Raw genomic sequence first — 27,703 nt, 5'->3', positions numbered from 1 at the left:
CAGAGATTTTGGTTAGCAGGAAGATAAAAAACTCTAAACACTTTATTTAGCTGGGATCTTAGCAAGCTCAAAAACAACAACCAGAAATATTTTTATGGAACCAACTTAACAAATTCTCTAAGACCCCAAAATGTCTTATCGGATTGAATTACATCCAGTATCAGTTTGGTGGATATGTTCAACAAATATTAAACACTTACTGTTCACAAGGCAGGTTTTGGGTGTAAACAGACCCATGGAGCTATGTTCTGGTGGGAGAGACAGACACTGGACAAATACGCAGGTATATATGTCAATCTGTAGTAAGCATTATAAAGGAAATTAAAACAGGGTAAGGGATGAAGAGGAACGGGGGAGGGTGGCTTTCCTTCCATTTCCCCAGAGCTCTCAAGCTCATTGGTACATCAGGACTTTCGCAAGTGGTTTCTCTTCTGGACCCCCTTCCTCTTCCTATCCACTCTTCCTTCTTGCCGGGGTACCTCTCGCTGCACCTCAGCGCTCGGCCCCAAATCGTTTTAAGGAAGCCTTCTTTGGCCCTCCAGAAGAGATCAAGTTCGGGTTCCCAGAGGGGCTTCATTCATACTGAGCACTTAAATGTTGACACGCGTTTGGAAGTGTTTGATACCTGTGTCCCTTCCAGGGCATGAGCCCAGGAAAGCAGAAACTGTATCTTGTTCTCTGCTGAAATCTTAGGACCTTGTTATTGGTGGACCTTGTTATAAGTATTGACCCAACAGAGAACTGTTGAATGTCTGAGTCACTCGGTACACCCAAACGCTTCATTAAGCAGAGGAGATCTCTTCACAGCCCTGTTTGGAAAACACCGCTTGATCTTACGGGCCATCTGAAGTGTTTGGGCTTATTTTCCTATAGCAAGGTGAACCTACCTAATTTATTTGGTTTCATTTGATGACAAGTATTGGTACTAACTTACGTCACTATCCTCCTGTCCTTTCACGTCATCCGTCTTCATCACTCTTGGAAACTTGTGCTCACTGACCTACAATTTGAAATGAATAATCTTTTGTTTGTAAAAGATCGAGTCATAAATAGGCAGAATCAACCCATGCTTTTATTTTCATTGCATATAAAAATTTCATATGAAGGTATTGATGTACAGTACTATCCCCATGGGCTGTAAGAGAGGCTAAGAAACCACTAAAAGAATCATCATTTGTAATGCTCACACACAATTTACCACTCTGAAAACGTATCCTAAGAAATAAAATTAAAAACTAAAATCAGGATGTTTTTCATAATTATAGTGTCCCCTTTGTACTGTTTAAAACAAAAGTAATCAAATTCCTTTGGGCCAGGGCTGCTAAAATCTACAGTTTGTGTCAAAAAAAAATAGAATAAAATAACAGGAGGCTCATTTTTCCTAGAAAAAGGATCTCTCGCGAAGTCAAGTGCTCTGAGGGCTGGGCAAGAGTGGGAGGCAGTTTCCATACCACCCACTGGGAACTTTTCATAGTTTTTGGGAGTTGGCCATCATGCCAAGGTTAATTTTTAAGATTCTAAAGCCATAGTATTTTTGCGGAAACAGATCCTAGAAAATGATCAATCACTTCTGCATGAATTGGCATCATACAAAAAATGTGTTTTATCTATGGATTTACATACATTATGGAGATTGGTTGATCTTAGTTGAAAAATTCCAAGGTTAAAAAAAAAATGACCTTTTCCTATTATTCTCTTAACCTGACAGAAAGCTGATGAGTAAATGACTAACGAACCTGTGTGACCGGTGGCTCTAGTTTCAAATCAAGTTCATTTGCCTATGCGCTTAAGAGGCCAAAAAGACTTTGTTATCACTGGACAATATATTTTCCCAAGTAGTGTTTGAAAGTAAAAACAAAACAAAACAAAAAACCATCAGATGTAACTAACTGAAGTAGCTCCTGATCAATGGATGGAGAAAAAAAGTCAAATGTGCAGTGCTGCTTCATGGCAAGAAGTGCTTAAAAGCTTGTATCTCAGAAGGGTCTCAAAATCTTCTAGCTATGGTCAGAAATCCAATTGGTTCAAAGCTTGGATGTAAAATGCCCAGCCCTAGTCCCCCCATTACCTTACTTTCATATGCAGCAACACAGAATAAAATATTGGTTAAAGTTAAGGCACAGCCCTGGGACCAAAGACCTGCAGCTATGTTTTTTAAATTTATATATCTTTATGTACTTTATAGTTTTCTTGAATCTTCCATAAACAAGCTCTAAGGTGACAAGACTATATTACAGGAGAAAAGAAAATGTACAAGGAGTATGTATACACACCATTCATTCTCTCACCAAGAGTTTCCAAATATATCAACACCATCCCATCACGGGATGATGTTTTAATAAGAACTGATAATTTACAATTAACATTACAGTATGTACATTACAATAAATACATGGTTGTAAACAGACAAACAAGACTGTATTACAGGTAAGGTCATTTGGTGAGAAAAAAATGCATGGCACAAAAAATAAATAATGCATTCAAAAATTATCATAAAGCTTTCTGTAAAATCCATTTCATTCAAGTTTTTTTTTCCTTGTCTGCAATTTGTTCTATCTACATTATTTTCTTGTGAATTTTAAGTGACGTTAAGAGAAAATAAAACAGCATTTTTGTGTTTAGTAACTTGCAAGCTGAAATGTACTGGTTTTATGCAAACTTGGACATTTTTTTCCCCATACAGTACCCAGATATTGCATTTTCTTATGGCATTTTAGGAAATGTAAAGCCACTTGTACAAGGATGTTCTTTTTAAAGCCATGTATAATTCTGAAGCACACTTTGGCGAGAGAGAAGGAAAGAGAAAGAAGGGAGAGGATAAGCAGATTGTACAGTGCATTAGTCCCTGTCTCCTGGATATTATGTATGCCTTTTCTACAATTTGATTGTCCGTCGGTGAGTATCTTCACAACATGTGACCATTATAAACCAGCAAATTGAAAAAACAAACAAACAAACCCAAAAACACCTCTCTGTTTTTCAATGCAGTTACAGATCCTTTCGGATCTGGATTTGTGATATATTGCTATTTTAATTTTTCTTCTATTATTAATACTTTAGGCACTCTGTGGGGGGTAATACCAAGCATTAGTGAGAGGAGGGAATGACAGTATTTTGGATAAAGGAATAAACTGTAGATTGTTTGCCTTTTCTTCTAGACCTCCATCGAGGACAAAATTAAAACAAACGAGTTTCCAAGTGTTCTTGTGAAACCACTTGGCTAAACATAGGACTTTATTTGAAAGACTACTGATCTTTTATTCAGGGAGGAGGGTGGAAATCTGATAGTTTATTCTTGTTTGGCTTTAAGAACAGACCCGAGCTACATAATTTTTCTATCAAAGGTTCCCCTGTATATCTTGGGGTATTAGAATAGGGATGATCTTCAGCTTTGGGTCATTTCCCTGGCTGATGACTTAGTTATTCGCCCCCAGTAGGCATCTTGAGAAATCCCAAACATAAATGTTTTTCAGGGTTACAACTTTTCTTGACTTTTTATTTTCCATTTGGTCAGATATCTTTTTTTGGTCTTGATTTCAATTCTTGGATATCAATGTGAAAAATGAGAACTTCATAGAGAGAAGGTAAGTGCTTTATTAAGAGCTGAAATGGGAAGAGAGTACAAACTAAGTACCCCAGGATGCCAACTGGAGGTAAATACTGGGGAGCTATGTCAAAAATTATAACACAGTTCTTAAATGCAGCCAAGAATTATCTCTGTTACTTGGGTAGAATCTTCTTACCCAACCTAGTATTTCTGGGTGGCCTTATATTATTACCCGACCTCTGGTGCCATCGGCGTCAGCTTCTTTCCCTCTGTGCATTTCAAGTTCTCCTCTACAAGACATACTCATGGACCAATGATAATTGAGAAAGCAGTTTCTACACTACATGGCTGTCCATTAAGGAAGAGTAGTTGCTACACTTAAAATCTCTTCTCAGTAATATTCCTCATGTAGTTACTAATCCCATGGTGAAATCATGGAAACAAAAGAGCATTAGTTGTAGTGGTGTTCGTTAATATATTCTGCTAATATTGTTAAAATTCACCTAGCTAGCTGTTAACTTTTCTCTGTAAATCAGAGAGTAAAAGTTAGTCATATATATGGTCTCGTGGTTGAAATGAATGGTGACTCCAGCCTGACTACCTGCTTCTTTGCATCAGTCAGAATGGTGGTGATATATTTGATAAGACCCCATCTAGTGAACATGGACAGAGGTTCAAACACACACTAAAGAATAAAGCAGCACAAGGGGAAAAAGCTTTTCTTACTACAATTGACTGTGAAAACAATAAAAATGAGCATAAAATGTGTGGGTTATTACAAAGACATGCACTTGTGAAATGAGGGTCTACTGACACAGCAAAAAGTTATCAGAAGACACTAAGTAGGAAAATATCTAAAAAAGACTGACCATTTTAGCTACTGGGTATTTATATATCTCTTACTTGCTTCAGACAACACCAACTGATGATCGTTTATGAGGCTTAAGACACATTAGACAGGATGCACATCAAAGTATTACAGAACAAATATTCACTCTGTACATCGTGAAAAAAAATGTCAGTGATAGCAACTCTGCTTATCTGAAAAGATTGAAGTGAAAGTAAAGTAAATGAAGACCTACAAAAAAGGGTTTCCTGCAACATAAAGTTGGGTTTTGTTTTAAAATATGGAAGTCATTGGTATATAAAACCATGAATCACTACAAATTAGTTAATTGCTATGAACTATAAGGTGCAAGTAAAATTCATAAATCAGATTTATCCAGTGTAGCACAGATTTGTACTGAAAACTTGCAAGTTACTCCTTAGAAAAAAATAACCAGTGGCAGATGAAGTTTTGAACATAGTTTTTTTAAATATAATACCTCAATACATTTAATAATAAAAGTAAGCTCTACAAAAAATCTGTTTTACATATCATACAAAATGTAGAGGTCAGTGCAGCTCACTGGACCGCACTGTTCAGTCACGTATCAGGAAGACTTGAAATTAGAAAATTATGCAGTTGCTGTGGCTCATCTTATCTTCCTCCTGGTAACAGATCCGTGCTGTGTCCTGTTCCTGACACATTCGTTGCTTCATCTGTGAGTTCGCTCTGTCTGTGTAATGCTTTCTTTCTGCTGAAAATATTGCAAACAAATTAAAAGTAAAGAAACCCCAAAGCATATCAATGTTTGGGCTGCCCGATGAGCCACACTCCCTTGAAAACATTTTGGAGTTGATTTTTCTCTGCTTTGTCAGCTCTTACCAAGCTGAAATCTTGTTAAAATGCTGTTCGTGAAGATGTTCCCCTTGCTCTGATGACATGGAGGTGAAAAAACTGGTTACAATATTCCTGAGCGCCAGACTGAGTAGTCAAGGTCAGTTTTGTTCAACAAACATCCTGGCAGATGACAGTGAGGTGTGACCATGGTTGTGGCATGTGACATGCACTTTGGAAACAATTTTTCTACTTAAATTAAAAAAAAAAAAGAAAAAAAAATTGAAAAGGAAAGGTGTGCCCTTCTTTGCACCGTTACGTGTCAGGAGAATGGTCTTCTATTACGCAGGCTTCGGGCTGGCTGTCTTCTTCTTCCCCTACTGTCTCCTCTTCCACTTGCTCATCAAGGGGGATCTCGGTAGACTCCGAATCTTGAGTACAGAGGGTCTTGGAGTCACTGCAGCTAGTGTCTTCTTCAACCTGACTTCCACTGTCCTTTTCGGTGTCGGACTCGCCATCCTCCTCTAAAGTTAGCTCAAATTGGAACTTCTCGGTTTGACCCTGCCTGCCTTCCTCCTGCTCATCTGGTGCCGGCGAGGGGCTCTGAGGAATTGTGCTCTGGTACCATTCACGATTGTCCTCCAAAGTGTCCAGAATGTCCTGGGCGTCAGGATGCACGAGGTCCGCCCACGTCTCCCAGAGAGGATGAACAATATAGTCTATGAAGCCCACCTGGTTTAAACAAAACAAAACAATTCCGATTTGAGTGTAAGACTTGGGACTGAGAAACAATAAAAAAGGTGAACTAGATCCTGCAAACGTACTTGATGATGACAATTTATATCCATAAATATATATAATTTACATTAAAATACAAAATACAGAACATAGCCCACAAACACTGAGCAGAAGACTTCTAGCCTGAGTTTGGTATAATAGCCACTATTTGAGGCAACAGAACCATATAAAAGTGTTGTCACTAGCTGGTGAAAATTAGCAAGAGCTCTTAGTTCAAGAGTATGTTTATGATGTAAAAAATATCTCTTTGTTTACACAGTTGGGCTTGGGCATTCAACCTGGATTTTATTTTAGAATGGCCAATTTATAAGTGAATCCAGGTAACTGAAATCAGAACCAGGTACTCCATGCCTTCATATCACTGAATTCACTTATGAGTTCAGATGGTCCAACTTCTCTCTGGATGTATATACTATAGGAATATAGATGTAATGGATGAATACAGTGTCCTGAGAAATGAATATATGACCGTATGAATAAAAATCAGAAGAATGACAGTTCCTTGGCTCATAAACACGAATGCGAAATTGAGCCTCTCAAAAACAAAGTCATTTGAAAGACCCAGTGAAATACTGCATGATGTGTATATGAAGTGATCAAATGTTCAGACTGGAGTCTTGTTCGCTCTGCAAACTTTATGCTTAATGCGTCACCTGTGATTTTTCCACAGATGCATTGTGCTTGTCACACATAGGACTTATCTCCATGCCCCGCTCCCTCTCTCGGTCTCCTTGACGGAAGAACTCCTCCATTATGCGGTCAGTCCACTGGCGATACAGCTGGAGAGGCTTTGTGGGGTTGCTCAGGTCTGCACAGTGCACCATATTCTGAAGGACCTATTAAAATAGACCAATGCTTTATTCAGCTGCTTCTTCTTGCTCGTTTTTTTTTTTTTTACTAGAAATTCACAGTGGGTGACTGTGACACTTAAAAATACATGTAGTGTAAGATTCCTTCCCAACAGTTCAACTATGATGTGTCTGTGTATGGTTCACACTTGTATTAATAGCCCCAGATAATGTCACTTCCACTGTACCTACATATCATGAGAAACTGTTTATGTGTGCCCATGGCTGATTAAATTCAAGCTGCTTAAGTATTGGCTTTGTGAGACATTGAGGGTTTTTTTTAAATGCATATGCAAATGAAAAGACAAAGAGATTTTTACTTGGTTAATTCTCACGACTAAGAATTTGGTTAAAAAATTCTGCTTATAATTACTAACATTATAAGCTGGAGGAAAGGAAACAAATCTTATCAAAGTTATACACAGACATATGTGTACACAAACACAGAACAAATTCAAATGATGCTTTACCTGAATCCTATCAGAATAATTATCCAGAAGAAGAACTCCAGAACTTGTCACTTTCTTAGTTTCAACCATAGTCTTCAAATCAGCCAGTAGATTCATGTGTTTTGACATGTCTGTCGCAAGAACCTTAAAAGAGTATTTCCATATATAACAAAGTCCAGGAGAAAGTCAGAATTTGCACATGAAAATGTTAACCCAAAACGTGAAAGAAATGGACGAACACTAAGGCATCTAACAGTAGTGAATGGAATTCTGTACTGCTCCTTCAGGCCGTCTCCTCTGCTTTGCTGTAGATTTTCTTGAAGCCCAGAGAAACATGTGCAATATACAGAAGGTCAGCAAACACTTGAAAAATGGGGACGATATCCCCACAGATAAGAAATCAGGCACATGTTCTGAAGTTTTTTTTCCAGTCCTTAGACTAGAAAGTGGTACCTGGATTATGACCAAGTAATTCAACATTGCTCACAGAATACTTGAGAAACAGAATATTCTGGTTAATTTTCTGATCCAAGACAGATAATTTCTGCCTTTGTATGTACAAAACTTAACAGTAAGTTTTTGATAACTAGAGGTTTGACTGTATCTTGTAACTACTGAGAATAATATGCATAAAGGAAAGTCATGGGTGTTTGTTAACAGCACTGTCTATTGACAGAAACTTATTTTCCATTTTTGCTAGTGGAAAAAAATCCATTTGAACTAACTGCTTCTGTTAGTATTTCTCCCTGCCTGCCACCAGCCTGGAGAAATTCAGGTAATAAAACTAGAATGATGATGGCAAGCTGTCACTATTCTTAACTCCAAACTGCTAGAAGGAGACAACCTATTACAGAACCTCACTGCCAGCAGCATGGGCGGGCATCTTGAATGGAAGGGGCAACATTAAGTTCTGAAACATGAGGTTCTCTTCCTGATACTTATCTCATTCTTACTCTTTAAAAAACCACTTGCATCACAACTCTCTTTCTTGCTTTTATCAGCTACTTACGATGTCAATGACCATCTTCCTTAATGATTGTCTTTGCTTTTTGGTCAAATTCTGGAAAATATCACAGTTTTCTTCCTGAAGCAACTTAAAGCCCACGGCCAAATGATGGTTTTCCAAGACAGAAGAATCATTGTACATCAAGGCAAGTTCAGAGTCTTGAAAGAAAGGAGACAGAAGATAAGCAAAGCCATTTTTTCCCTGAGTTTATGTCATTCTTCATATTCTGAGATACCTTGGTTTTAAGAGGAAATGCCCCCTCGACATCTCTGTTCACCTTACCATTACATGACACCACCCAGGAGGGAATACACTAGCTGCTGAATCTTGGGAGTGAATTCTAATGCTGCTGACATGCAACAAGTCATTTCACTTCTGGACCTCAGCTGCCTCTTTTCTAAAGTGGAAGAAGAATTGGGCCAGATGTTCTTGAATGTCCCCTTTATATCTGCCACAGGTAGCTCTACAGGCAGTAGAACATGACATCATTTTTAACATCTGTAACATGTCAACAGCATAAGGTGGACCTCCTTCCCAACATTTTATAGAATATAAGGATGTGATTTAGGATTATACTAAAGAATAGTTTGGAACAAATGAACAAAGTTAGATTTGTTCATGCTGCTCTTGCTCATTTTCTTCCATAGCATAGCTTTGGAAGTTTTACTCATTTTTTCATGTTCTTTCCAAGTATCATGGCAGTCACTATATACAGATATATTGTTCTTCCCACCTGTACACTCATGACTTCAAGTAGGTGTTCAGCTGCCTACATAACTCCATGGTGAAGATTCTGCTGCTCCCTATGACTGTCCCAGACCTCTGTATTTTAGGCAGTAAGATCCTGCCTCTTTCCTGTTTCCTATAAACAGGAGATCCAACTCTATAAGGTAGTCATTTAAAAAAAAATTGGTGCTTTATTCTTTATCCACTTAGGTCACTATAAAAACCCAAAGCACATCTATTTGACTAATGCATGGGAAATATACATTCATTTTCAAGAAAGTATTATCCAATGCTACTCAATGACTATTTTAAAAGAACTAGGAAGGAGAAGAAAGGTTCAAGTCTTAGTTCTACTGTGAAATCCTGTGAATTTACCAGTACTATAGAAATAGGAATTTACACATCTAAATATTTGCTCTCAAACTACAAGAACAGAGCGATCTAGAGTAGTAAGGAGTGAGTACAGGTATTTACAACCTCTTTGGGGAGGATAAAACAATGGTGTTCATTTATTCATTCAGAAAGTATCTGGTCAAGTCTGACTTTTGGTCTCTGAAGGCTTCTAACTGTGAACATTTATCTATAGATGGTTAAACATACAGAAATAAAAATAACACTACATCTTAGGATCTTAGCATCTGGTATTATTGTTTCTATAGTAGAATCTTATTAAATACATATTGGAAGGAAGGCAAATGTCTTCTCACAGGTCAAAAAATGCTCAGTTAAACTCTAGGGTTTTTGTAAGGCAATAAATATGCATATAGACAGGGGGCCTTAATACATGAACTGACTCAGGCTTACAAAAACACAGACTGGTTTATATACCTCATGAAGAAAGAAGAAAGCAAATAAGGCTGTGGAGCCTGCAGAAAAACAAGGTGAGGAGTTGCTACTTCAAAGAGGAGGGTGATCTGTGGCACGGATACTATTACAGAGTCTCAATTCTTTTTTTTTTTTAAGCTTTTATTCATTCATAAGAGAGACACAGAGAGAGGCAGACATAGGCAGAGGGAGAAGCAGGCTCCCTGCAGGGAACCTGATGCAGGACTCGATCCCAGGACCTAGGGATCACACTCTGAGCCAAAGGCAGACGCTCAACCACTGAGCCACCCAGGTGCCCCCAAAGAATCTTAATTCTCATCAATGGAAGAAGAATGCCCCTGCACACACAGGGTGGTCTGAGAGCCCTGAGCATGCCTCCCTTGGGAAGCTGTTGGCTCCTGACATTTACTAAGAATCCAGACTGGCCAGAAAGGTGATGAAAAGATTGCTTATGAGTGGGTCTCCCTTGCCTCTCTTAGTTTTGGGGCTGTTAACAGGAAGATGGTGAAGAACACTGATTTTTAAATGAACACATGGTAGCATTTAAGCAATTGAATATCAAGGTAGTCACTGAACTTTCTACTCTTCTTTGGGGCTGAAGGCATGTGGACACAAAACTATGGGAGGTAAGATTCTGCATTTCTGGGAAATTTTTCTCCAAAGATGCTACCGCAGCACTTCTACTGAGTCCTTGAGGGTTCAGGAATCATCAGAAAGTTGCCTTCATACTCTGTTCTAAGGTACAGTAGCACAGAGGTGGAGAGAGGGTGTGGGGTGAGAAAGAGTTTATAGAACATTTCTGTTGAAACCTGTTCGTCTTCAAGGCCCAGTACAAGTCACTGCTTGCATGAAGCCCTTCACGATTACCACAGGCAGAAGTGCTCACTTTCTGCTGCAAAGTCCTTTATACTCTGTACCACTGATTTGGTAGTGATCACATTCCACCTGATTTGTCATGGTCTCTGTATATGTCCTTAACAATATCTTCCAAAGATCTCCCAACCCACTGAGAGACTTAAGACCACCCTATTATAAAATGAAAAGTTATTCACGTAATGTGCATGGTTGTCTGGTTTCTCCTTGAAATGGGAAAGGGAAGTGGTAGTTGTACTATCTAGTTGCCAAGGACAAAGATTAAAACGGGCTCACTCCCTCAATCCATTAACTCCCTACGCCAATAACTTGCCTTACTTTTCTCCACCAAACTAGTCCCATCTGATACTCATGTGTTACAGTCTATTCTCTTCCAGCATAATGCAAGCTCTTCAGAGCCAGGCCATTATCTTATTCACCCATATATTCCAAATGCCTAGAACACTGTTTGGCACAGAGTAGGCTCTCAATATTTTTTTGTTGAATAAAATGACAATCTCTGTAGTATTTCTATATAATCACATTTGATAAAAATGAATTTATTCATATTTTGAAAGTGTAAGATTTATGCAGAAAAATAACATTCTATATATAGTCCACAGATGCAGCTATGGAAAGCTTATTATAAAATGAGTCTAGAGAAATCAAGCAGTGTGTATACTGGTAGCTAAATCCAGCTCTACTTTAATATAGTGAAATGTCTCTGCTCTTGGAAATCAGAGCTGTATGCTTTGAACACATGACCAATGTGAGTATATCTTTTTCCCTAAAATTTAGGCATCTTTGCTATAAACAAAAATTACTTGGTTTCCAAGTAAAATTTAATACTATATATACTCTGTACTTTTGACAGTGCTTTATTGTTTTGAATAATATTGCTGTGAAGTCAAATGCTCTTTCTTATGATAAATACTCTCCTGCGTGTTATATTCAAAACTTTATGATGCTTTTTTATGGGTTTATTTACATGTACTGTCTTTGAAAAAGACTTACGCAGCTTCCTACCCTGGAATTTCAACTTCTTAAAATCCTATCCAGGTTCCCCTCCTCCCCCTAAATAACTCACAAAACTTAACCAACTCTGCCCAGTAGAAATTATGTCTCTGTTTTCAAAACCTCCAGCATGCTTACCATGAATAACATAATACCAATCATCTGGCACCTACCTACAAGTGGAACAGGTAATGGAAAGTACTATCACAACTAAGAAGCTAAGCTGTGCCTAGAGTGGGAAGTAGCCTGGTGAGCTCCAGAACCCTTCTACCTGAGGGGGCCATGCCCTCTCACTGCACCTCTACAGCCTCCTTAAAATAGGACAGGTGACCTCTCAACTTTGGGTTTGTAAATGTGATTACTGGAAGTCTTTAGACTTCTCTCTTAAAAGAAACAGATTCAACCTTTGGCTTTGGACAAGTTGGCAGGACCAGCTCCAAGGTAAAAGAGCTGAGAGTGTGTGCTAAACCTAATCACTGAGGCTCAATCCATGAAAAAAAAAAAACAGAAAACATACCCTAAATGTCTATAAAGAAAAGGGGGAGGGGTTGCTGCCAAAAAAAATAATAACATAATTTTGATATGGTATTTCACAATGCTATTTGTTACTAGTTTACAAGTTCTGAGGGGGACTTCTTTAGAGAATGCTGTTAAGTTAAAACCTCCTTATGTCACTGGTTACTCATTAACCTCTTCGGTGTCTTGAAATAAAATGCTTGCCGGCATGACCCCTAGTCAAAAGCAAACCAAGGCAGTGATTTCTCATAATGACCAGGGGCCCTGATCAACCCTGGGATACTTTCCTGTATCAGGTGAATGATGCTGATTCACTCTCTCAGGAATAACACAGCCTCCTCACACCCCATCCTCGAGAAAACATTAGCAATCCAAAGCTGCTCTGGGAACTGTTAACTTCCCAACGTTGCTGGGGTCTCAGAGAAAGGAGATCATCATACTATCACTGAATAACAAAAGTACTTCCAGAAGCTGGATGAATTACCCTTCCACCTCAGGCAGGTCATCAGCAAAATGACCTTCAACAGATGCCAGAGGCCACTGTCACTGAATTTATAATTATCCCCTAAATTTGTTCATCATCTATCTCAGAGAGACTCAAACTTTGGAGAGCATCAGATTCATTTGTGGATAGAGGCCTTGCTAGCTTAAATTTCAGACTCCATGGGTACACTAATGCCTGCCATAGTCCAGCGCCAGCCTAAATCCATCTGACCTTAGGGGGTTCACAAGAGAGAATCATAGAGCAGGTTCTCATTTTTCTTAAAAAAACAAAACAAACAAACAAAAAAACTATGAGAGTACTTGGAAATAGTGACTTATTGTGAGTTATTTTAATCTATCCTCTAATCACAATTGTAATGTTACAGTAAGAGAACACACAATACTGTATAGAGAGTAAAATGCAAAGATAACACACGAGTCTCTATTTCTGGTGTTAATTTAAAGAAAAAAAACGTGTACTTTTTTTTTTAAGGCAGACATTAAAACAAAATTTTAATATATTTCTTAAAAACTTGTAAAATTAGGAACATAACAAGACATGCATAAGAATCAAAATAATAAATCAGGTCAGGTTTAGGAAAAGTGCATACAGCACACTGTACTATATGACCTCTCTGCTCTTCTCAGGTCCACCCTAAGCCCTGATACTGTAAACTCCTACAGTTGCATCTGATGTATATAAATATTTATGTGTTAATATTTAGTGGTGCCTAGATGACTCTTGAAAGCACCCCATTATAGGTTCTCATAAGATAGCTGGAACATTGTGATGTTAGCCTCTGTCCAATCCTGGGTAAATAAGTTCATAAATCAAACTTCTAAAATGTACTTGAGTAACCACACCTCTCAGGAAATCCATGACTTTCCCAACCTCCTACATATAAAATGAGTCACTAAGGTGCATTTTGTTATAGAATAGTCCAGAGGCGACTGAGATATAAAAAATGGATGTAAATAATATTAGAGATCTAAGTTAAACCTCTCTAAGTGATGCTACATTTAAATTGCCTCTTTAAATCTGGCTATAGCAAAGTACTGAGAATAAAAGGGGAATGAAAAGACACTGCAGAGTTTGACTTCTTTAGTCACTAGAAGGCTGTTATCCACAAATGCAAAGCAAAAAAGGGCAGATTTTTAATAGATATAAGAAATTCTTTAGCAGGGTGCCTGGGTGGCTCAGTCAGTTGAGCATCTGCCTTTGGCTTGGGTCATATTTCAGGGTCCTGGGATCCAGCCCTCCTGAAACGGGCTCCCTGATTGGTGGGGAGTCTGCTTCTCCCTCTCCCTCTGCCCCTCCACTTCTCTCTCTTGCTCTCTCTCAAATAAATAAATTAAATCTAAAAAAAAAATAATTTAACAACTTTGCATTTGTTTTTTTGTATGTAAATGTGAATTTATAACATTAATCTGCCATGGTGGGAGGAAATTAAATAAGAGTACATTTAAATCATTTACCAATTAACTTCAAGTATCAAAAGAATAGAAATTCTGTAAAATTAAAACCTCTGCAAAGGCATAGCTCAAGCACTGCCTAAACATTCTATGAAGCTGTGTGTCAGAGAATGCTCCAAATTAAACAATCTCTACCACTCCTATTTCCAAATTCAGTAATGTCTTTTTTTAAATAAAGATTTTATTTATTTATTTGAGAGAGACAGTAGGCAAGCACATGCATAAGTTGAGGGGTGGGTCTGGAATGGGGGTAAGGAGAAGCAGACTCTTCCCTGAGCAAGGAGCCTGAGGCTCCATCCCAAAACCCTGAGATCATGACCTGAGGTCAAAGGCAGATGCTTAACTGAGCCACCCAGGCGCCCAGTGCTGACTTCTTATTTGATGAAATGTCATGGGTATGAAAAAATTTTATAGTTAAAATATTTAAATAAAAGAGAAATCAAAAGAGATAACCAGTCAAAGAGATGTTCCTATTGCCCTCAACAGAAGATGCAAAAAGGAAAGAACAGACCTGGGCATGGTGGTATAGGAGGAAAGAGTAATCATAGCCTCTGAAGAAGATTAAATGACAACCTCCCACAAAGTGAGGAAGTTTTAACATTAATTCTGATAAAGATAACTCTTCCTGTTTTTATTTAAAACTTTAGGGACAATATAACTATCTAAATCTTTCTGTAAACTTTCACTTTTGATTACCCATGTCTACTAACATATTATTTCTAAAGAAGTACTGGAATACATATTTTTCAAACAACATAATCCTCATGGGATAGAATGATAATTTTCAGAGCTAGGTTATATTAACAAACACTGTCAATAAAATGTGCATTTACACGTCCCAAAAGAACATTATGGATCTGGAAACACCCATATTTATAAAGATTCTCAGTCATTCTAAAACTTACAAAGGAAAAATTTTCTTGCAAAAATAAACAAACTTCACTCACTTGTATTGATCAGAAACTGATTTGACACACCAGGATGATCTACATCATGTATTGCACTGGCAAAAATTGCTGCAAGAATCTCCAAATCTGTAAACACAGCCTGTAAAATCAGACAATATATATAACATTACTATTCTGTAATAATACAATGAAAGATATATACAAATGCAAAATTACTTCCTAGAATTTGTTGGAAAACAAAATGAAGCTTCAAAATATTTAATAGTTTATTTTACAAGTATTTAAGATGTTTAAGGATGTCCTGAAAATGTACATAAAATTAATGACATGACCAATTATTTTTATTCATTCAAAGCAGGGACTCTCAATCTTAGTAGAATTGATATTTGGGGCCAGATTGTTCTTTGTTGTGGGAGGCTATCCTGTGCACCACAGTATCGGGATCCCTGGCCTGAAGCATGAGATGTCAGAAGAATCTGTCTCCAAGCTGTGACAGATGACGATGTCTGGGGGGGGGGGTGTCAAGGCAGGAGGAAAGGGGAGGAACCACCCCCAGCTGAGAATCACTCATTCAGATGATGAGGTATTAATACAATTTTACAATGAAAACAATCTGAACTATAAAATATATTAGCAAGAGAATCTTTCCCCAAATGATTAAGGAAATATTAATCGATAATAAATATTAATCAATAAATTGATTAATAAATATATTTTTTTTAATGTAATGTTGGGTTTTTTTTTTGTTTTTGTTTTTTTTAAATTTATTTATTTATGATAGTCACAGAGAGAGAGAGAGAGAGAGGCAGAGACATAGGCAGAGGGAGAAGCAGGCTCCATGCACCGGGAACCCGATATGGGATTCGATCCCGGGTCTCCAGGATCGCGCCCTGAGCCAAAGGCAGGCGCCAAACCGCTGCGCCACCCAGGGATCCCGATTAATAAATATTTAATGGAACATCTTAAAATCTAGAATTAATCTGTTTCTTTTTTTTTTTTTTAATTATTTATTTATTTATTTATTTATGACAGTCACAGAGAGAGAAGGAAAGAGAGGCAGAGACATAGGCAGATGGAGAAGCAGGCTCCATGCACCGGGAGCCCGACGTGGGATTCGATCCCGGGTCTCCAGGATCGCGCCCTGGGCCAAAGGCAGGCGCCAAACCGCTGCGCCACCCAGGGATCCCTAATCTGTTTCTTTTTTTGAAAAATTCTATGAAAAATATCACAGCACTGTCTATATTTTATATGTAATATCATCCTTTGAACTATAAATGCAAAAGGCAGTGAAACCATTAATTTTCTGCCCTGCACACACCCTTCAGTATAAAAGTTTAAGAAACGCTTGTGAGTAGCAGCAGGTTAGTGGTCTAAAAGTTTTAGAAATCAGATTTACCTCCAAGGCAGGTGTAGATAACAGCACATGTGTTGACTGGACCACATCTGCAGCATGAATATTGTTGTGGTAGGCCACATCAGCATGGTAATGGTCTTCCAGGGTCATAAGGTATGTAATTAAAGTGTCTACTGGAATTTTAAATGTTTTTAACAAATCCCGCTCCTATAGGAAAGGAAATCCTTTTAACATTTTGCTTTAACATAAAAAAATTTTTCCATAGAGTGTGTTAACAGAAAAATCACACCAGTGTCACCTATGGATAATCCAGAAATAGAAATAGCACTCTTGGGAGTGTCTAGCAAGGGAAATGGAACCCTTTGAGAATATCTAGGGACTTTGGGAGACAAAACCAGGATAGGATGGTCCTGGGGCACCACATTGCTTTCCTCAAGATGAACGGTGTCAGGAATGAGCTGCCAACTATAAAAGTGTCTGTGTCTCATAATCGTGAAGGCAGTTTCAGTTCAACACCATTGACTTAGCTAATGTATCACACCATGTGTAACTAAACATTTTCTCTAGGGCTGGAATATGCCATGCCAGTCACAAGGTGTCTACAGCCTCAACTTCTCATTTGTATCCTAAACCTGAGCTGGAGCAAAAGCTCAACAAGAGCAGAAGAAGAGATAGAAGATAACAATACAAAAAATAGCAATTGAAGAAATTATATTCTAAGGTTAGTTAGCAAGAGGCTTATTCATTTTTTAGCTAGTACCACTCTATGCAAATCAGAGTCATGTAGATGATTTTTAAATTCTTTTTTTAATGGATTGCTTTAATTTTCTCACAGGACTTCTTCTTAAATGGGAAAAAATAACAAAATTGGTTTAGCTGTATTTGACCCACACTCCAACCTTTGTTATCATCTATCTGTCCCTTGGTAAAGGGGAACATAAGAAAATATCAAAATAAGCAAAAGAGGATGACTAGTAAAGAAGATAAAACACAAATACATTTCATAGACGAGACATTACGTCATCATATAAAGGAAAGGTGATAGAACTTTACCACATTACCTGAAAAATAGTATGCATGATAACAGTCAAAGGCCGGTTACCAGACAGCTCTGCTATTCTGAAAACATGAAGACCCCATTTGTTCACATCTTCTAATTCCTGGGGTTAGAGAAAGATTGAAAGAATTAGGAGGCAGAAGTAGAATATAACCAGTGAACACAGTTATTTAAACATTACTGACTTTAATAGAGTGTTAGGTTTAAAAAAAAGATTCAATTTAAGTGTAATGGATGTACCCTGTAAATACAGGCAAACGTTTAGGTAAACTCAATTAAATGCACTGAAAACTGAATAGTATCGCTTGACCTTATGCCTTTGACAATACAACATACTTAAATACTTGACTATTATCAATCTCAAAGCATTTCTTCAATAGATAAAATCTATTTACAAAACCTTAACTATTCTCCGAAAACCCAAAAGATAGAAGACTTCTAACTCTTTAAGGTCAATCAAATGGAGCTACAAAAGAAAGTAATGAACACATACACAAACTGTCTAAATTCACATATTAATAAAACCCAAATAATTTGTAAAGAGCTTTATAAAGTACTTTGCTATCTTGTAAAAAAAAAAAAAACAAAAAACAAAAAGACCCCACAAATTGATGAACTAGTCCTTCTACTTAAAAGAGAAAGAATCAAAACTCATTAAAAAGCTTCCCAATATATTATGATCATGATCCTTAAAATCATCTTACCTTGGCAAGGACATCCTCTTGTTCAGTTTTAACCCCAAATCTCGGGATGCTTGAATTTGTCAAACTGGAGCTATGCATCAACTTCTTGACCCCACTGATCTGAGACATTGGCCTTTTCTTTTTCTCCTTTTCCTTCTGAGTTGGAGAAGGAATTTCCACTTCATGTTGCTTATCTGAAGAAATGTAGAAAAGTTTCTACATTTACTGTGAAGTCTACCTGAGTTGTTACTTTTAAATCATAATGTCGACAACCAGACAGGTTTTAATCAATCACTATATGCTCCAGAAAATGTTTCCAAGTAACACTTCTAGAAAAGTATTTACAATTTGATGTGGGCTTATTATGATACCTTCCAACACAAAATTGAGCAAATAAATCCCACTGTAAAATAATTAACATCAAATGTATCAGGGGTTACTACTTGGATGGAATGTCTTAATAATTTTTTTTGGAAGACTTATGATAGATTCAGAAAAAGCTAAACATATTGGCTATTTCCACTGTTCATCAACTGTCTCTGTTTGAAATTCATTTGGTGGCTTAGAAACTGCTCTTGCCAACTAAGGATCCCAGTTTTTAAACCTATTTTCAAAAAGGAAGGAACTTCATATACAAGAAACATAAAAATAGCACTGGGTGAACCTAATGGCTTACTGAAGTGTCATAATGTAAGAATACAAACAATACATTTGAATGACTTACATTGTTTCTACAATTTTGTATTTTCCATACACTATAGTGAGATAATGGTTATGATATAACAAGGGGAGCACATGAAATCTCCAGTATCATCTGATAAGTAACTGTCAGATTCAATTGTTGTTTTCAAATAAAAGACATAAGACACCTCAGTATATTCATCAACTGTTTCAAGGCAGCGAATTCCTAACTCATCCTTGCACAAGCATGTGTTCAATAAATGTCTCTTTAGTGAAAGTACTAGTTACATATTAGAGCAATATTGTTTTGAAAGTAAATTCAAACCAAGGATACGTTCACATTATTGACTTTCACTAAATGAATGTTCATTCTGTGGATAGGGAGTGGGTGGTGTCCCAGTACATTACACTGTCAACTATTAACACCAGCACACTTTTCTTTAGTGGTTGTATTATATCTACCTCAGTCTACCAGGCGTGGTGTTCATCAGACTATAACTCATTGATGGCAGGGACCATTTGTAATTTACCATTACGAAATGCCCAGCAAAGTCTGGAATTTAACAAGAATTTGTTAAATGAATGCATAGATCTAAAACATTTTATGGTTTAGTGCTTTGGAAAAACTGGCAACCTACAACTTTAATCCAGGGAATCCCTAACACCCTGAATAAAGCTAAAAGATAAAAAATGTACTTTGTCCCCTTAGAGTCCAAAGCTTAGAGGCTTAGACACTCAAATTATCAACAGGATGAATGAAAACAAATGGTTTCCAAAATGAGTTGGTGCCCCAATCTACCTGGGGTGCCCCAAAAACAAACTCAAAAAGAAAACTTTAAAATTGCATTTAAATTATTATTCTCACCTAAGAATGTGTTTGATATATACTCTGACACTTGATTTCCAGACCGACTCATTTCCGAGAGATGGGTGAGCTCCCGATTAAGCATCCTTTTAAACTGAAAAACAGAAAAATAAAATGAAGTAACTTAAGAGGAAAATACAAGTGAGGTAACATAACGATACTGTAAGATACAGAAAACATGCCCATGAATTTTTAAGTTGTCCTGACAGTTTAGATCAGTGACATCAAACAGAACTTTCTACAATGTTGGAAAGTTCTAGAATCTGAGCTGTTACTGTAGCCACTAGTCACATGTGGCTATCAAACACTTGAAATGTGGCTAATGAAAATGACGAGCTGAATTTTAAGTTTTATTTAATTTAAATTTAAATAGCCACATGTGGCTGGTGGCTACTATATTGCACAACACAGATTTAGGCACTCAATGACATTAATTAAGAAGAAAAAAAGGAATAAAAAATTAAAGTATATTATTAGTATTTAGAGAAGGAAAAAAAACCTAATTTATAGGCACACAATATATGTGCTGCCACACAATAGAACACTATGTATCAATTAATTTGTCATTTGCAGAAATGAGTATGTATACTGGTCAGAGGTTAAAATGTTGTTTGTTACCCCAAAGCAAAAATGAATACATTTATTTGAGTACTCTTTCAGAACAATGAAGTAAAATATTTGAATAGATACTATATAATTTTTCCTTTTTAAAGTTTTTTTTCCAAATAGAAGGTATAAGATTTTTTGTTTCTCAGCATCTATGGGATTTAGCAATCCATTTCTCTCAAGTCACATAAATACACAACAGGTCAATTTTCAATACTCAACTTCATTACTTCACAATTTATTTTACCATGCCATGGTGCCCATTTTATCCTAAGAAACACTGGGATTATCTCATAAGCAAAACATGGCATTACCCAAATCCAAGATTCTCCAAGACTTTATGTTTTTCCATCCATCACCTGTTTCTTACCATGTTTTCTTGATTCCCAAAATAGCCCAAATGATCCTTTAAGTAAGTCTTAATATTTCTCTTAATATACAGAAACAGTATTTTTTCCTGTTATATAGATTACTATTAGATACTTGACCAAAAAAAGTCAAATACATTTTACTCTAATGTTCAGTAGACTTTAGAATTTTAAATTTCACCATAAATTCTCATTTAAGTCTGGGGAAAAGAGAGTAGTGAATTTACCATTGAGTAACGTTTGAAATATAATTTCTAACTCAGTATTTAATTATTAGTTTATTAGATTTTAAGAAAAAATCCTACTTCTCTGGATAATTCATACCAAGGTGTCTTAACTCAAGATTATTTGGCAAATCACTTCCAAAGTCAATCTTCTCGACCATTTAGATTAGGTATAGGAATTTATCACAAAGTACTGAAAGGGATCAATAAAAACATTTCAACAGACTGCTGGATATAAGAAATGTGTATTAGCATTCTCCTGCAGCCAAAACTGAAGAACTGGCCATAAGCAATAATAATTTTTCTGGCTGCTAATTTATAGGTCTAGGGAGCTTATTCTCACTCAAACTCACGACATAAAGTTCATTTTTTTAATTCATTTTTTTAATTCATGTTTTTCAATAACTTTTCTCTGATTATAAAATGCATACATGACACCATGACATAGATAATCTTGAAAGCTATATAGAAAAAAATAGAAATAATGAATATTCCCAATGCTCAGAGTAACCATTGATAATTACCTATATTTCCATCTATGTCTTTTTTCCCACCATGTTTGTATGTATTTTAAATTGGCATCATGCAGTATAAAAAACACAGGCTGCTGCTTCTTTTCATTCAGTATTATACAATATGATCGGCTGGGAAAAATTTGGGCCTCCTAAGAATATTCATGAAGACATTTATAATAGTGTTCAAAACACCTTCTGTCCATTTTTCATAGTAATATTGAGTTAAGTTACAGGCTATTAAGCAACTAAATGAGCTAATAGAAAGTATCTTGTATTTTGCCTGACACATAGCAGGTGCTTAATATTGAGTTTCTTCTCTCTCCCAGTTCCCTGGGCCTTTTATAGTGATAGCTGATTTTTATCATTGCAGGACAAATCGATGGAAGATCTGACTATAGTTATGCCCACACATATGTGTGTGTGTGTGTGTGTGTGTGTGTGTATGTAGCTCCACTACCCATTCCAAAAAATAATTTAGGATATTATTCACACAGGAGATGATAGACATCCTTCAAAATTATAACAATAAAATATATGTGTATATAACAAGAATACAATGAGCAAGGCCCAAAAGTAAGTAAATCCTTAACAAATGAAATTTACTCTTGGAAAAATCTACTCTTTAGGCAAAACGAGATCAAAAGACACTCTGCTAAACATTTAAAACATATATTGAGTGAAATATCTCTGCAACCTGAAATTGTGCTATGAACTAAAAGAACTGCCTGGTCATGACAAAATGTGTTTTGGGGAGGGCGGGGCATGCTCCGCAAGGCTTTCAGTCACTCCTAGCCCCTTGTCAGTCTATATATACAGCAGCTGCTGTCCATCTGCCCTCCATGCATTTATCTCCATGTAACTAAAAAATGATATAAGCTTGAAGGGTAGGGGAGGGTGCAATTGGAAAAGTTAGATAGGGACCCAGTTTTACCATAAAACTACCTTCTAGCTTGGAAGCAATCTATTATGTGGAATATGTGTCATATGCTCAGCAGAAAAATTGCATGGTACCTGCAGATATGCAACACAAATTATTGGATTCTCTGGAATAATATAAACACCCAGTCGATATACAGATAACTGAGGCAAAAAAAAAATGCCAATGAAAGGAAATCTATTCTACAAACTGAGAAATTACAGGTTGCACATGTACTGAATATATCTGTCCATATACATATATCCCAGACTACCCTTATGCTTTTGTTCAAAACCCAGAAGTGTGGTGTGGAGAAACCCTTCAGTGCACACCTATATCCCTGCCAAGGTTTGTCAGGTGCTCTAAGAAAGGCAACATTTCCTCTTAACATGATTAGAAGAGACAGTATTTTAAGCAGTTCTCTTTCTTCCCAAGGAAAAGGGTGTGGGAGATTTCTTAAAGACAACTTTCAAAGAGTCAATTAAGTGATAACATAAGAGCATTTTCCAAAAGGAATTAAAATTGCTCCCCTTTCTTGCTGTTGATATAAAACTTCCAGGGAAGCTAAAATAATAACCACGAAAATTATGATCGGTGCTTTCTCAACTGGTCTTACAGTATGATTTTGGGAATGTAGAGCTGGCTTTGCTAAAGAATAAGACACTAAAACAATTCAATAATCATTTAAAAATGTAAGTGTGGAGTTTCTCTCATTTAAGGTAACTACATATCATTTATTAGGATAACTTTACCAAATTATGAGAGGAAAATGATTAGAAAAGGTAATAAAATGTTTTTCCTAGAACACTGAACAGTCTTCAATTTACAGGTTTAGAAGAGATAAAATACAGAATTATTTAAGGAAAAAAAACCGGTTGCAAGATGCAGAACAATTTAATTGAGCATTTAGATATCTTAAAAGGTGACCTCTAAATACTTTGTTGATGAATTATTCTGATAGTTTTTGGTCTAAATAGTATGAAATAATATATGGAATTATTGTGCCAACAATGAAAAATGGGAATATTTAAGTTAATGCTTTCAAATCCTTTGTTCTCATTATGCATAAGAATGTCTGCGTGCACCATGTGAAGCATAAAGGAAAGTGAAAATGCAATTGAAATAAATTCTGTATTTCCCTTTTTAATCTCCTGTTTTCCAATTTATGTTCTACATTTAATGAAGCAAAATTAAATAATAAAATAAAATAAGAATATTCTTATATATAATCGCTATATGCCAATATCCTCGGTACATTTTACATTCTCCTAGTATACACTTTAGAAGGTGGTAAAGGTCAAACATTAAGAAAATGCTTACCCCCCACCCCATCACTGATCCTGGTCAATATTCTGCTAAAAATCATTTGAATATGCTACACCGTGATATATCACAAGTTCAGTAGATATCAGCATGAAAAGCCAAAATACATTGGCTGTATAAAAATAAATCTGTCAAAATGCCCTTCTTAGGTGTTTTTAGCAGTATATTATTAAAACATAAACAAGGCTGATCAGCAAAAATTTTTCTCAAAAATGTAAGCTCTCTAATTCCTTATTTAGATTCTTGGAAGTGTTGTTCATAGTCATAATACAAATATGAAGCCCTTCAAAAACATATCAAATATGAGCTGCTAAAAACCAAGAGATGAGTTCTAGCGAGATTATGGGATTTTCACTTATTACTTTCTATACTTTTCTGTACTAAAAAAAAAATCTTTTAAGCCAAAAGTGGCTAACAAAATTCAAATAATGGGAGTCTGAATATTTCAGAAACAACTAAAAAAAAAATCTGGGCCATCCATCGATTTAAAAGTGGGGAATCATGACTCCTTGGACAATGAAAACTGAAATAAGTTTTCTTAGAATGCGAGAAAATCTCACAGCAAAGAGGTTATTTTCCTCTAAAAAGAAATAAAGAAATGAAAAATATTTCAGTCTAAGACTCCTTAAAGTAACATAAAAGGATTCTTAAAAATTATGTATTTTGATTGGCTCAAATGTTCCAGAATAGATTTTAAGTTCTGAAGTGATGCTTCAGTTAGGACTGAAAAAGGTTTCTCTACCCATTTCTATTACAGAGATCAGATCCTGAAGCTAGTATTTCCATGAGGCATGCAAGAGGATGCCAACAGAACAGAATCTTAGGAAATTCAGAGTGTATTACTTCATTTCCTGACATTAACAAAAGTAGCAGTATCATCTGAACTTAGATTTCTTCCAGTTTTACAAAAAGATAATCAAGTTTTCATTTTAATAATATATCACTTAAATAGTTAAGTAATGTCAATTTTTAATGTCATCTAGAGCTTTATATCCTAAGATGGAAAAAAAAATACTCATCAGGTTAAAGTGGTATAGATTTTTTCAAAGAGTTAAAATTAATTTTCATAAACTTTAAGTGCTACAATAAACTGGAACCCATACACCAGTGCAAGTGGTTATTTCCAATTATTTTGTTTGATTACCTCGATATTTAAAAGCACAACTCAAATCTATACCCCATGACAAAGAGAAGAACCACTGCACATTGAAAAGCTATTTTAACATACAAACTACAACTAATAAAAGTCATACAATTTCTCCTTATCCTGACCACTGAAAACATGTATTTCTTCTGTAGCTCACATCTAAGGAAAATAATAAGATTGCTAAGAAAGCTTAACTCCATTGCAGTCTATTAAAACTCTCCGTTATGTAATCAGCAATTAGGAGCTAAATAAACCTTACCTTTATGTAGCCCCAAGACACTGACAGTAAATAGTTTGCTTCAGGCATTTTTAATTGATTATATAAAAAGACAGTAAGTTCTAAAACACGTATATCTTCAAAACCTTGACACTTTTAACAATATCCGCAAGCCACAGAGGGTGGGTTTTTAAAGATCTGGGGTAATTAAGTATAGACCAGAAAGCCCTGCATTAGATCCCATCCAGCCGTCTTCCCATTGAACACATGCCATTTGTCAAACTCCAGAATGGAACAGGCTTCTACAACTATTCTGAATAAAGAAAATTCACGTGATAAAGAAATATCTAACGATCTAAGGGTCTGCATCTTTTTCTCCCGGAGCTCCAGGGCTTAATGAATAATGTATGTCAAGATGCTCAGCTGCAAGAAAGACTAGTTCTGTCAAAAGCTACCAAATAAGGAGCTGCGGGGCAGCCAGGGAGAGCGACAAGAAGCCCCGCCCACAAGAGCCCGCCTGCGCACCAATCACAGTCCAGCCCCGGGGCTCCCAGGGCGGGGGGGCGGGGACTCAGGGCAGGCTGCGCCGCGATTGGCAGAAGCGAACCTCCGGAGGGGCCTGCCTCCTCCCCTCGGGCAAACGCCCTTTAATAATGGGATCCCTAACAGCGGAGGCTGCCGCCTGGAAAGATGAATGGGGTTTCCCTCTCGCCGATGATGAATAACGACCAGAAAGCTCCTCGACATTCACAGTTCATTCTTAAATAGGGATTGCCAATCTTTGTGGAGTCTTTCCTACGCATTTTAATATCCTCCCCTCTAACTTCAAAATAAAAGCCTTCCGAAGAGAAGGGCCCGCAGCATTAAGGGCCCCGCCCGGCGGCCGGGCCCGCAGCAGGTCTCCCTCCGCCCGCCCACGCCAGAGCCCAGGCCCAGGCCGCAAGGCTCAGCGGGGTGCAGGATTCACAGTGGGAACCACACTTCTTCCCCCGTTCTCGGCTCCCTTTGTTTCTATTGTTACAGCGACTGAGCTCCACGGTCTTAAAAAATCTAAGAGTGGGGACGATTTATGATCCTTCTGACGCGGGAGGGGCAGGTGTGCTGAAAGCTGGAGCTCTGGTTATGGTTCAGGAGGACAGAGTCCCCCGTACAGGTTTGGAGATCTGTATTTTGACCAAGAGAGAACATTTTCGTGATTGCACGCAAAGTTAGGAAAGGTGCTAACGGTGGCTCCGGGAGGAATACAGCATTATTCTATTTAAAGTAGTTCTTACTATAACCACTCCCATTTTAGTCAGTGGGGTGATATTTTTCCCAGTGTCACAGACTGAAATCCCCGACTCTTTGTTACCATTCATCAGGCATTTCATGTGAGTCAGCCACCATTAGGGGTTTAACAGAAATCATCTCACTGGATCCTTGAATAACCCTGATGTGTTCCCCATCTACATCACCGTCCCTCCATCAACTTTATCATCATGTTTTATCTTTTATAAAATGCTTTTTTCATTTACTGTTCTTTGCCATCCCCAGTCCCATCATCTAAATCCAAGGGCTTAATGCCTGAGAGAAATGGAAAGCATCTTCAGTATCATCGCCTCCAATCCCCTCATTTCCACATAAAGTGAGACCTAGAGAGAAAATTATTTTCCCAAGTTCACCCAGGTACCAAGTACATAGGCTTTGAGTTCAATTCCTTTAGTGCATAATCTTTGACAAATCTCACCTTTTAGTGCATTGGTTTTCTCATTCTGTAAAATTGGGTTTTTATGATAGCTAGTCTCCAAAGGTGCTTCCTAATGAGCCACCCGACCCTGCACTGAATCTGAGCTGGCTTATATAACCAACAAGCAGTGCTATCACAAGAAGTGGAGGCTGTCACAAGAAGTCTTGAAGCTTTCACCTGGGTTGCCTAGAATGCACTATTAGGATCCCTAGGCCACCCTGTTAGCAAGTCTGACTACTCTAAAATCATCGTGTCACAAGAAAGCCCAAGCTAACATTACTGCTGCGAGAGTGGGGGGGGGGGGGGCGAGTGAGAGCGAGTGAGAGAGGGAGAGCAGATGCACGCCCAGACAATCTCTAGCTATGTCAGCCATCCTAACCCAGAACCAGACTTGACAGTGAAGAGGCCATCTTAGTCATTCTGACAGTGGAGCTTTTAGAAGACTCCAGCCCCAGCTGCCATCTGACTAAAACTACACAAGGGACTCAAAGTGAGCATGTCTAAGCAAACCCAGTTAGCCCACAAAACAATTTTAAAAATAGCAAATTGATATTTTAAGTTATTAAGTTTGAAGTGACTTGTTTTATAGCAATGCATACCTAGAACCATTAGTATGAGGATTAAATGAGATGATATGTGCAAAGCACTTAAAACAACATCTGGTAAATAGTGACAAATAGGTATTAGGTGATGATGATGATGAAAACGATCATGTAGATTTTGATAACTATCCCATTATGGTGACTGGATTTTTTAACTCCCAGGCTTACCCTGTGTGCGTGTGTTTAATTTATTACGTTTTCTTTTAATTGCATCACATCACTGTGTGTCTCAGACCGAAAACACCGTAACTGCTTCTTAGCTCATCTTCTTTGACTTGTCTCCTTCTAATCCCATACTTCTCTCTACTGCCAGG

General features: G+C 37.2%; 1 protein-coding gene across 12 annotated transcripts in view; it reads right to left on the bottom strand.

Annotated features, from left to right (window-relative positions):
* Positions 1-736: 736 nt before the first annotated feature.
* The window catches only part of PDE4D (phosphodiesterase 4D), a 1,377,381-nt gene continuing 1,350,414 nt past the window's right edge, over positions 737-27,703 (bottom strand). For 5 of the 12 annotated variants that reach the window (XM_055331402.1, XM_055331397.1, XM_055331398.1 and 2 more), the window contains exons 7-15: positions 19,746-19,839; positions 18,221-18,393; positions 17,521-17,619; positions 16,502-16,666; positions 15,145-15,244; positions 8,312-8,466; positions 7,324-7,446; positions 6,659-6,841; positions 739-5,939 (exon numbers count right to left, since the gene is read on the bottom strand). In XM_055331402.1, coding sequence (XP_055187377.1) covers positions 5,523-5,939; positions 6,659-6,841; positions 7,324-7,446; positions 8,312-8,466; positions 15,145-15,244; positions 16,502-16,666; positions 17,521-17,619; positions 18,221-18,393; positions 19,746-19,839 — 1,509 coding nt within the window. In that variant the 3' untranslated portion in view covers positions 739-5,522. Of the gene's footprint in view, positions 5,940-6,658; positions 6,842-7,323; positions 7,447-8,311; positions 8,467-15,144; positions 15,245-16,501; positions 16,667-17,520; positions 17,620-18,220; positions 18,394-19,745; positions 19,840-27,703 lie in introns of those variants that run through there. The other 7 variants (XM_055331404.1, XM_055331403.1, XM_055331405.1 and 4 more) reach the window with 4 other exon arrangements.

This window comes from Nyctereutes procyonoides, unplaced genomic scaffold (genome assembly GCF_905146905.1).
Source record: "Nyctereutes procyonoides isolate TBG_1078 unplaced genomic scaffold, NYPRO_anot_genome, whole genome shotgun sequence".
Classification (NCBI taxonomy): Eukaryota; Metazoa; Chordata; class Mammalia; order Carnivora; family Canidae; genus Nyctereutes; species Nyctereutes procyonoides.
Note: the sequence above shows the minus strand (reverse complement) of the source record. Positions and strands in the feature narration are given on the sequence as shown.